Source organism: Nilaparvata lugens, chromosome 5 (genome assembly GCF_014356525.2).
Source record: "Nilaparvata lugens isolate BPH chromosome 5, ASM1435652v1, whole genome shotgun sequence".
NCBI lineage: Eukaryota > Metazoa > Arthropoda > Insecta > Hemiptera > Delphacidae > Nilaparvata > Nilaparvata lugens.
The window spans coordinates 76,330,955-76,343,673 of NC_052508.1; the positions used below are offsets into that span (position 1 = coordinate 76,330,955).

The window sequence follows — 12,719 nt, forward strand, 5'->3', positions numbered from 1 at the left end:
TTATTTCACACAGCTCATAATTATATCATACTTTAACCAGTTCTTAATTTCGCGGTCCTCCTAGCTCTCATAGAATTACCAGTTCCATTGTTTGACTATGCTTATTGTTTTTTTTGTAAAGTTTATGGCAAATGAAATTTTTCATTCGATTTGATTTTTGTGAACGTTTTCAGACAAGCACTGGAGTCGGAGTTTGTTCGCGAGAATCTGCCGCACTGGATCGACCTGGTGTTCGGCTACAAGCAGACGGGCCGCGCGGCCGTGGAGGCGGTGAACGTGTTCCATCCGGCCACCTACCAGGGCTTCCAGGTGGAGACCGTCGACGACCCGCTGGTGCGCACCGCCTGGCAGACAATGGTCCGCACCTATGGGCAGACGCCCCGTCAGCTGTTCAAGCTCGCGCATCCTATGTGCGTGCAGTCGCTTGCGCCCAAAACGCAGACGTCGCCGGCCATACAAGGTGACTACCTTCAAACTGCCATCTTTCTGTCTCCTTCTCAACTTTATTCTTAGGCCGGTATGCACTCAAAACACATTGTGTATGTTCTGTGTACAGTAGATTGTTCCAGTTCCAATCGTAAATTGTTCCATCACGTGACTAGTGCAAAATGGGACGCCATTTCAAACGTTGGTTCAAAGCTCCGCCAATTTATGTAGATGCCTTAGTGGAATTAATTAAATAATGATATTTTTATGTGAATGGTGCCTTTGAACAATGCTAGCTCAACATGTACCCTATCTAACAACATTTTGGTAGAGAGTTAGTGGGGAGGATATTTTTAATATTCTTTCCGAAGAATGGACATTGATATGTCCAAAGCTCCGCCAATTTATGTAGATGCATAACAATATAATATCTATAGTTATTATATTACAATTTACTTTTTCATATCATATACAGTTCAATAATTATTTTCTTAGTCTATATTATGTAAATTCATCTATAATTTTGCTGTATTGTAAGCTATTGTATATAAGTGTATAAGCCAGTATATTGTAATCTACATAAATAAAGTACTCAATCAATCAATCAAACATTTCTAACCATCCATACGTCGAAATTTAATTTGAACGTGGACTGCGACTTCGCCCCGTTTTGGAAAGCCAATTTTCTGACTCCAGCTGTTTAAAGTCCAGAACTTAGCTAAATCCCGAGCTCGGAAACCGGCCCTAAATGTAAACTGTTTCAACAATGTAACTTTATTCATTTATACAATAAGTACATTATCAAAATGATAGGGAGAGGAAAAATAAGGTAACCTTGTGCTATTCCTCTCCCAAATTTAGATAAAACATAGTCAAAACTTACGACAGAGGTTGTATTATAAATTGTTCCTGTTAAGAATACTCGAGAGATAAGAAAGACAGAATTGTTCATGCAGTTCCCCTTCCCCCGCTTCACCCTCATTGCTGTTGGAGAAGAAGGCTTCTCCCTCCACAACCTCAGTCTTCAGCACTCGGCTGACCCATAAACATCTCTCGTAAGTACAGCTGAAAAGCTCTCTTTTTTGTTATTTCACACAGCTCATAATTATATCATACTTTAACCAGTTCTTAATTTCGCGGTCCTCCTAGCTCTCATAGAATTACCAGTTCCATTGTTTGACTATGCTTATTGTTTTTTTTGTAAAGTTTTATGGCAAATGAAATTTTTCATTCGATTTGATTTTTGTGAAACGTTTTCAGACAAGCACTGGAGTCGGAGTTTGTTCGCGAGAATCTGCCGCACTGGATCGACCTGGTGTTCGGCTACAAGCAGACGGGCCGCGCGGCCGTGGAGGCGGTGAACGTGTTCCATCCGGCCACCTACCAGGGCTTCCAGGTGGAGGCCGTCGACGACCCGCTGGTGCGCACCGCCTGGCAGACAATGGTCCGCACCTATGGGCAGACGCCCCGTCAGCTGTTCAAGCTCGCGCATCCCATGTGCGTGCAGTCGCTTGCGCCCAAAACGCAGACGTCGCCGGCCATACAAGGTGACTACCTTCAAACTGCCTTCTTTCTGTCTCCTTCTCAACTTTATTCTTAGGCCGGTATGCACTCAAAACACATTGTGTATGTTCTGTGTACAGTAGATTGTTCCAGTTCCAATCGTAAATTGTTCCATCACGTGACTAGTGCAAAATGGGACGCCATTTCAAACGTTGGTTCAAACTTTTGGTGCGCACTTATGAAGTTGATTTACACTAAAATGTGTCGTTTACTAGCTGCGTGAATGAAGAAAGGCTGTTTTACAAACTTACCGTCTAGAAAAGTGTGCATTTCTTTTATTCCATTATTATTTTTTTTTGTGTAGTTGAGAAGTTGATATTGTGGTAATTATTCTTATTGAATAAAAAAGACTAAGAAATTGTCAAAAAACCACTGATTTATTGATAATTAGAAAGACCGGTTTCGGTTATTACACCATTGTCAATCTCTGATAAACTTTCCGCCTGATAAACGTTTATAAATAACGCATAATAAACGTTTATCAGAGATTAACAATGGTGTAATAACCGAAACCGGTCTTTCTAATTATCAATAAATCAGTGGTTTTTTGACAATTTCTTAGTCTTTTTCATTCAATATTTATTCCATTACTCTCAAATTAAATTTTGAGAAAAGTTCATTTAACGAATGGTTGTCAAACATCATTTTGTTGGTTATGTATTCTATGGCTATGCTATGGTAAACAAACAAGCTATCAACGCATGCGCAGAGAAGCAAGCAGACTACACTTCAATCGATCAATGAGAGCTCTGATAGTTGTACTGATACCTATTCTTTGTAATGTCTGGAAACAGTGGTCAGGCACTTTTCAGGGAGAGAACAAATTATGAAACTAGGAGAGTCACTTCTGATCTGCTAAGGCTTCCCAGGTCATATACCACTTGTTTCCAGAAATCGTTTGTATTTCTAGGTCCGAAATTTTTCAATAATTTACCTTTTGAGGCAAAGAGAATTGATAATAGGAGAATGTCCAAATATTACATTCTTAAATGGCTTAGAAATATCTTGCCTGATTGTTTAGAACACATGTTTTTTATTATTTCTTAGTTTTCGACATAATAATTATTATAGTTGTTGAAAATCATATCAAAAAGTAATTAAACCCAAACTGGAAATGTATGAGAGGTGAGTGAATGTGTGAGTGTGTGTTTTCATTTTTTCTTGCCCAAAAAACATTTTTTTTCTTCTTTCTGATTTTATTTAATTATAGTATAAGCACTCCTGCTTGCACGCGTTAAGCATTATAGGCTTACAGCAAGCTAGAAATATTCTGTTTCAAAAAAGCTTTGTTTTTTTTTCATAATACATCATACACGTAGAAAGCCTTATTACATAAATTATATTTTATACAATTTCTTCAGTGCTTTTTGTATTTTATTTCCATTTTTGATGTTTGATGTATTTGAAATTTTGTATGTATTTGATTTTTGAATCAGAATAAAAAAACAATTTGAATTTGAATTTGTAACAATTTACCAAGCTTTGACTGTGGGGCAGGAACTTGGAACTGGTTTCTGGTACAGAATCTGTCAAAATTCTCCCCATGGGTCACGGATCTTTTTACTTGGTAAATTGTGAATCGGACAATAATTTACCACATTCTATGTAGGCCTACCCAGAACGGGTACCCGTGCCCTTTGTAGCTTTGCTTACGGAGGTAGTGATTGTACTGGATCATATTTTTATTGCATTCAAATTAAAATTTTATCTTTTAAATGTGATAATTAATTTTTTGTCGAGTGTGATGAACAAGGATAGCAATAGCGATGTGACAGGTCGATTCTAATGTATGTGTTTTGCAGGTGTAGCAGGACTGCAGTGGGGCAGCTACGTGGGTAGCCCCACAGAGGCGGCGCCCACGGCGGTGTTACATCAGCACCATCGTACGCCAGTGGCCCGTCTCGTGCCTCTCCTCACCAACGATGTCTTTGGGCTGGCGCCCCAAACCACGCTTCTCCTAGCCTACTCAAAGGTAACTTATCACTCAATATTATAAGAATATATCCCATGCTATTGGGTGTTTCAAATTTCAAGCGACTTTTGTTTGCTTAAGCCTACTCCTAGCCTACTCAAAGGTAACTTATCACTCAATATTATAAGAATATATCCCATGCTATTGGGTGTTTCAAATTTCATGTCGTCTGAGGGGCCACATTGGTCACTTGACTTCAATTTTTACTTTCCTTGCCCTATTACCATAGGTAAGGAAAGTATTGCTTTCCGAAAAAAATTAAGGTACCCCGATTTCTGAATTTCTATACGTTTCAAGGTCACCTGAGTCCAAAAAACTGGTTTTTGGGTATTGGTCTGTATGTGTGTGTGTGTGTGTGTGTGTGTGTGTGTGTGTGTGTATGAGTGTATGTGCGTATGTGTACACGATATCTCGTCTCCCAATTAACGGAATGACTTGAAATTTGGAACTTGAGGTCCTTTCACTATAAGGATCCGACACGAACAATTTTGATCAAATGCAATTCAAGATGGCGGCTAAAATGGCGAAAATGTTGTCAAAAACAGGGTTTTTCGTGATTTTCTCGGAAACGGCTCCAACGATTTTGATCAAATTCATACCTAAAATAGTCATCGATAAGCTCTATCAACTGCCACAAGTCCCATATCTGTAAAAATTTCAGGAGCTCCGCCCCATCAATGCAGATAGATTCCCAATTATCAGGCTTCAGATACAACTGAAACAAAAAAAATCAAGTGGAGTAGATTAAAGCATGAAAATCTCTACAATTAATGTTCAGTAACATTTTCACCTAAATTTGAAAATAAGCTTTAAATTCGAGAAAATGTGATTATTCAATTGCAAATTAATGTTGATTCTATTAAATCATTCACTATGAAGAGATAGCAGACCTCATGTGTGTCTCCAGCGTTATAATTGCCCTGTCACCAGCTGGCTCAAATCTTTGAATAGTAGACTTGAGATGCGCGGGAACACTAGCGTCAGGTGATCAATTTTCATAACGGCAAGGAAAGTTGTGTGAGTGCGCCACACCAGATTTTTGTATAAAATAAATGATGATGTATCAAACTTGACTTTAAGTTTTCAAAAATGTTAAAAAACTTGAATTGAAGTAAACTTGACTAATATAAATGCCCCCTTCTTGTCGATTATTACTGTTTTGGCTGGGTGAGAGTGCATGAACGGCACAGTATGAGAGACTACCAGCGTTACATAGCTTCACCAAAACGAACTAAGTGAACTATCGGCTTGAGCAAACATTGACATTTTGAACATGAACGCCGTAAACCATGAGATATCTTGTAATGCTAACTTTCCTCTATGATAATAAGATTAATAGGAAGGCATTGATAGATACAATATAATTCTCAACTATGAATGATTGGGAAAGTAACAACAGGCTTAAAGCCCAAAACTGGTCCTTTCCCAAATTTAGATAGAAATTGTTGCCGTTTTTCTGTTACCACTGTCTTCTATAGTATAGTCTGTGCAAACCTTATTTTTCCTACAGTTACCTTGAAAAGTGACGACTCCTGCACTGATTACAGAACGCAAAGATTCACTTTTCCGCTCTAGTGCGGGAAAAATTTTTTCTGCACTCCAGATTTGCAACATGGCAACACAAAATAGTTGGTGGGTTATATGGAGGATTAGTGCACGAAAACAAAAATTAAGTTGGTAAAAATGACTGTGGTTAGATTTAGATAAGAATCATTTCAATGGCTACCCTACATTTATGATAAAATCCCAATCTAGAAATCCAAAACAAGAATAATGTTCATCTAAATCATAATTAAATAATCATCATTTATGAATTCTCATCATTAAATAATAAATAATAGTTCTTTTCTATTGATAATTATTATTTCAACTCCAAGAAATGAGAAAAGTAGCAAATATACATTATAAAATTCGAATTTGAAGTTAAATGATTACCGTTCGATATTCATATAAAGAAAAGTAATAAAAATCATAACAATACTACAATAAATATTCTCTGTTGTCTATGTTATTTTTATAAATATTTTTCAGTTTACTTTGAGCATTTTTCTCGTTAATTTGAGCAAAAGTCTAAATTTCTGAATCGTGTTTCAGTAATTTTTAGCTGGATGAAACAAACTTAGGTACGATTCTTCCCGCTAGGTCGTGCGGTTCAGCCATCTTGTTGTGTTCAGCCATCTTGCATCTCGGTTCAGCCAACAAGCTGTTGGCGTGTATTTTGAATGTGAAGTTTTTGTTCCATCTGTATTTTTTCTGATTCTTGAATGAATAAAAATGAGAACTTTGGCTGAGATATTTCAACTTCAATTGGATTATTAATTTTTAAATGACTTTTAAGTTGCTATTAATAACAGCATCACACACACACACAAACATTTGATGGATTCCAGCCATCATTTTACCCATAATCATTCAATCAACCACTTCTCATATTCAATGATAACTGTAGGAAAAATTAAATGTGAAATACGTGCGCAAAGTTCCTCTGCTGCACTCAAGAAGCCATTTCGCCCTCGCCTACGGCTCGGGCGTAAACGTTTCTTTCGGTGCAGCAAACTGTCACTTAAACGAAAGAAACGTTTACGCCCGAGCCGTAGGCGAGGGCGGAATGGTTTCTTGAGTGCAGCAAACGAACTTTGTGCACGTATTTCACATTAAATTTTTCCTACAGTTACCATTGAATATGAAAAGTGGGTAATTATGGGTAAAATTGCCTGAAATCCATCAATAACTTAGTAGTGTTTGAATGGCGAGGCGGCTGTGTGGTGTGTGCTGTGGTGGCACTGTGCTGTTGCTGTCCTCGTTATAATATATAATAGTAATAATTAGCGCGTTGTGCTTCGTTGCACCTCTGCTCACTATAGCAGCCCACTCACTGTTACCAACTTAATTTCGATTTTCCTGCACTGGTGCTCCATATAACCTACTAACTATTTTGCGTTGTCATGCTGCAAATCTGGAGTACGCAAAGTACTCACTTTGCGCACTAGTGTGGAAAAGTGATTCTTTGCAGCCTGCAATCAGTGCACAAATTGTCACTTTTCAGGGTATCTGTAGGAAAATAACTATTTCAGCATTCCTCTTATGTAATACTGCGGCGCTGCCAGATTTCATAGAATCCAAATAGTCTGTGAAATAATTGTGCGAGAGAAAGATTAAAAAGAGTGTAGGCCTACTTCCCAATTGTTTTACTTTATCAAGAAATGGTGAAAATGGGCACTTGATGATTTGAGATCGTGAGGAACTGAGACCGTCCCCCTTGAAGTAACTTGTTACTTTTGTTGTTTGATAGTTAGGTTAGGTTAGGTTAGGTTTTAATTTATTGATTTATTGGTAGTTGTTTGTCAGGAACGTGCCTAATTTGATACATTTTTTAAGACTCACTGCCAGAGCATTGTGTTTTTGTGTGCATTTTCAATGTAAACTCAATTATATCAATTTATTACTGGATAAACTTATCAACATAATAAAATTCTGTATTAGTGTAGGCTACCTGTGCTGAGTTACACCACGGTATATAGAAGAAGACGGTAGGTGTCACGCGCATGTTTGTGCTAAATTTCCGGTGTAGCTGACGTCATTTTATATCCAATCATCTGTTTTTAACAAAAATACGTTTCATAAATTTCTAATAGGTGTTAAAAACCTCGGTTGGTGGCGATGACGCAATCTAGCTGGCTGGCCACTGCGCACATATTTCATGACCCTTACCGTTCTCATCTAAATACCGTGAGCTACACGAATGCACTACGGCTTTGTTTACGGAGGTAGTGACTGTACTGGATCATATTTTTATTGTATTTCAATTAAAATTTTATCTTTTAAATGTAATAATTGTTTTGTGGAGTGTGATGGTTCAAAGTTTTCTACACTCTCATTTTGAATGTATGTTTGTTAATTTTTAGTTTTATTTTGCCTCTGTTCCCCACCTGAATATATTAATTTTCTGTCAAGTTGACACATCTTAACCTCTAACTGTTTATCAGTTGAGCTTGTACACAATGTTCTTCAAAGGGCGAAGTACAGTATTATCCCTCCAAATTGAATGATCTTGACAGAGTCTTGATGTTTCTACTTCAGCATGAAAGGTAGCTGGCAATATTGTCTAAAGCAGTGGTCGCCAAACAGTCGATCGCGAGCTACCGGTAGCTCGTGGGGTGGTTTTTGGTAGCTCACAGAGATGCTTGGGTTGTCAACCATGCATTGAGAAACATGGCTACAAAATTTTGCATTTCTCACAGATATAACTGAGAAGTTGAATGATTTAAATTTGCAGTTTCAAGGAAAGATAGGGACATCGGTGGATTGATTTGAACTGTAAAATCGTTTTCCAAGGAGCTTGAGATGTGGAAAAAGAATGTCGTACAGTTTGAATATAAACACTTTTCCAGTCTGAATAAAATCAATGACGAGAAAAATCCTTCACAGCACCCCAGCAATTACCAAGAATACGTTACAATTCAGACTTGAGACAACAGTTTGATCAACGATTTCAAGATTTTAAAAGCATTTCGAATATGGTACAGTTCGTCAACTCTCCTTTTGTAGAGATCGATGCAGAAGATTTTGCAGCTTGTGTTGTAAAACATTTTGGTTGAGATCAGGCTTTAGTTGAAATGGAATTTGTGGATTTTTAAAATGATCTTGTCTCTCAGATCACTTTCTACAACTGGAAATATTTGGCCTCAAGTCCCCAAAGAAAAATATCCAATTATTATTCAAGTTGCATTGAGGTTGAAAGCTCTACCTACTTGTGTAAATCATCTTTTTCAAGTATGAAATTCATAAAAAAATCGATGTAGGGACATGTTTTGGACAACTGCATCAGAATGGCGGCTACAACGTCAAGAAAATACTTGATCGCCAAAAAGAGTTCCACTGCTCTCATTGAAATGTAAATTTCAACTTTTGTTGTACTTTTTGCTATGAGATAAGTAGATTTCAACACTAGAAATGTATCTTTATAGGCGATAAAAGATACTTTCTTTATTCTAATATTCGTTGGTAGCTCACTAGAAGATTTATAAATGCCATTCTAGCTCACAGGCTCATCAGTTTGGCGACCACTGGTCTAAAGTGTTCAATTATTTCTCTACTTAGAATTTTTCTTGACGAAATAGTTACCTATTCATGTAAAGTTTTAAAATTTCTATCTACACCATACTTACATAGGCTTACTTCAGAGTAAGCCTACTAAGTTGTTTAAATTTTGAAGTGATTTTGAATGTACTCTCAACATAGCGACATATTCCAAATTATGGTGAAAAAGCTGACACAGAATTTATAGTTTGTATTTTTACACTTTTGATTTTTATTTTTTATTTATTTATTCTTATGGCTTTTATCGGCAGAGCGATCCTTTTGGATGTTCTGCCTTGCCGTATTACCCAATGTCATTTCCTATCAACACTCAAGTTTATAGGTTATGTATTGGGTTCTTCATGATTTCTCACTAAAAATTTGCACTGAGTTTTGATGTAGTTTTGATTTTCACTACATTTTTGTAGTTTCCTGAGTTTTTATTTTCGCTACACTTTTGATGTAGGTAATTGACTAACCAGAATAAATAAGTGAATCTGGAATGGTTTATAATTTAATTTGCCGTTATGTTCTTTTGGATTCTTTAGGAGAAAACGTTGAGCCTGGTGTCGAGTGGTGGGATGTGCATCCACGGTGCGGCGCTGATGTCGTGGGGTCACCCTGAGGGGGTGCTGCGTCTCAAGGGAAAGAAGGAGCAGGCCCCGCAGCCGGCCATCCGCCCCCCCGCCACCCAGTGGGACGCCATCACGCAGTGTGTGTCTGTGCCTGACTGCGCGCAGCTTTGGATCGGCTACTCGTCGGGACGAATTCTAGTCTACAGGTGAGTTTTTCGTCACTTCATTCATATTTCAAGCCTGGTTTTCATTAGTAGAGTTAGTGGTCGTGTAACTGGCATACTAAGGCTAGTTTCACATTCATTCGGTTCGTTTCGTTTTCGGCAAATTCCGATAAGTGTGAAACGGTAATTCGGTTTGAATTCGGTACCGAATAGAAACCGCATAGAACCGAACTTGCCCACTTGACACTAATAAATTCCATCAGGTTTCAATTCGTTGCTGGTGAGACGCTACTTTCACACACTTTCGGTTCGTTTCGTTTTCGGCAAATTCCGATAAGTGTGAAACGATGATTCGGTTTGAATTCGGTACCGAATAGCAACCGCATAGCACCGAACGCCCCCTCGACACGAATAGGTTTCATCATATTCGAATTCGTTGCTAGGGAAACGGGAAAAAACAAAGTCTTTTACACACGCTTGCCTTTTACTTTCCTTGCCCTACTACCATAGGTAAGGAAAGTATTGCTTTCCAAAAAAAATTAAGGTACCCAAATTTCAAGTTTTCTATACGTTTCAAAGTCCCCTGAGTCCAAAAACATGATTTTTGGGTGTTGGTCTGTGTGTGTGTATGTGTGTATGTGTGTATGTGTGTATGTGTGTGTGTGTGTATGTCTGTGAACACGATAACTCCATTCCTAATTAACCGATTGACTTGAAATTTTAAACTTAAGGTCCTTATACCATGAGGACCCGACAATAAGAAATTCAATAAAATTCAATTCAAGATGGCGGAAAAAATGGCGGATAATTACTAAAAACCCATGTTTTTCACGTTTTTCTCGAAAATGGCTCTAACGATTTTCTTCAAATTTATACCATGTATAGCTATTTATAAGCCCTATCAACTGGCATAAGTCTCATTTCAGGGAAAATTTCAGGAGCTCCGTAATATTCTTGAGAAAAATGGCGGATAATGACTAAAATACCATGTTTTTCACGGTTTTCTCGAAAACGGCTTCAACGATTTCCTTCAAATTTATACCATGGATAGCTATTTATAAGCCCTATCAACTGGCATAAGTCTCATTTCAGGGAAAATTTCAGGAGCTCCGTAATATTCTTGAGAAAAATGGCGGATAATGACTAGAAAACCATGTTTTTCACGGTTTTCTCGAAAACGGCTCCAACGATTTCCTTCAAATTTATACCATGGATAGCTATTTATAAGCCCTAACAACTGACATGAGTCTCATTTCTGAGAAAATTGCAGGAGCTCCGTAATATTCTTGAGAAAAATGACAGTTACTAAAAAACCATGTTTTTCACGATTTTCTCAAAAACGGCTCTAACGATTTTTTTCAAATCTATACCCTGTATAGTTATTTATTAGCTCTATCAACTGACATGAGTCTAATTCCTGGGGTACTAATGGGGGTCCACCCAATCCTTGAGAAATGGACTTTGTAACCTCCTTCTCGTGCATGAGATAGGTAGGTACACGGTTTTTACTTTTTCTTCTTCCATATTCCGTGGGTACGGTAGGTAGAGCAGTTTATAAAAAGAACACAGTCATAGTCAAGATATTTCATCTGTAGAACAGCTGTTTTGACGAATTTCAAAAAAATCATCGAATTTCACAATTTACATAAAGGAAAAAGTACTCTGAAAACAATTGTATAAACACATATACAGTAGTCTGATCGTAGTTGCAAATATGTTGCCGTCAATCGTCATTATGTTATTCCCCTAAATTATTCTCGTTTGATAATGAGGCTTATAGTTCAATGAGCAAGGAAAGTTGTGTGAGTGCGCCACACCAGATTTTTTGTTTTTATTTTAAACTGATATCGTGATTATCTGTTTCTAAATTTTCCAAGTCAAAATCATATGGACAATTCATTTCTGTTAGTTTACAGGAACATTTCTTTCTCAATGAATAGTTTGCTAAAAAAATATGAAAGATATAAATTAAAACTCAGGGAGAATTTTTATTCTTTTATTATTATTTTTTTATTTTTCCACGAATATTACATGATTTCATCAATGGAGAGAAGAGATGAAGTTTATATACCATGTGTCAATACAAGAACAAATTTTCAATTCAAAAAAATCATCTCTCTGAACATCAAAAATTAACAAAATTAAAAAGAACTATTCACAATTTTTATTAATTTTAAAATTTTGTTGTTCAAGAAATAACATATCACAATTTAACAGAAGCTGTTATATTTAAAATATACAAGCATGAACTGTGAAAATCCAGACACAGCTGTGTTTGAGAAGAAAATACCTAATTGGAACCGTACGAATTAAAACCTGACATGATTGTATGAAAGCCTCATTCGTTTTCGGTAACGAACCGAACCGAAAACGTACCGAATCGAATGAAACCGAAAGCGTGTGAAGCTAGCCTAACTCTACTCTACTTACTTGGTCGAGTAACTGTTTTCACTACAATTGAGAATAGTAGGTAAAGTGTGTTGTCTAGTGAACAGAACTAACCTTAAAATGTCAAACTTTTTAATAAATTAACACTTTAACACTAGAGTAGAGTAGAGTTAGCTCGGTAGAGTTAGTATTCCAGTTACACGACCACTAACTCTACTAATGAAAACCAAGCTTAAAATATCAATGAAGTGACGCAACACTTAAACACTTATTAACACTTTTTTACTATTAAAAAATGTATTATTTCTTTGCTTAATATTATCACATAATCTTGTTATTTTATTGTACTGTTTACTTCTAGAATTTTGTACTTTTGTTAACTTTATTACTGTTATTTTGTGATTGAAGATATGTCTGTAAAATTGTTTGGCAAATAAATTTCAATTTTGAATAACCAACAATACTTCTTAAACTTGATAGCCTACGGCATGAATCTTCTCTACTAGCTCAAGACTATAGTAGTGGTAGAGTAGAGTGAGAAGCGGTGGTGGG

The 12,719-nt window shown here is 36.9% G+C and overlaps 1 protein-coding gene across 1 annotated transcript in view; it reads left to right on the top strand.

Annotated features, from left to right (window-relative positions):
• Nucleotides 1-12,719, top strand: part of LOC111046960 (lysosomal-trafficking regulator) — a 168,987-nt gene that overhangs the window by 139,095 nt on the left and 17,173 nt on the right. Inside the window, exons 39-42 of the mRNA XM_039429615.1 lie at nucleotides 174-460; nucleotides 1,674-1,973; nucleotides 3,792-3,961; nucleotides 9,589-9,821. Of these exons, the coding sequence (XP_039285549.1) occupies nucleotides 174-460; nucleotides 1,674-1,973; nucleotides 3,792-3,961; nucleotides 9,589-9,821 (990 nt within the window). The remainder of the gene's footprint in view (nucleotides 1-173; nucleotides 461-1,673; nucleotides 1,974-3,791; nucleotides 3,962-9,588; nucleotides 9,822-12,719) is intronic.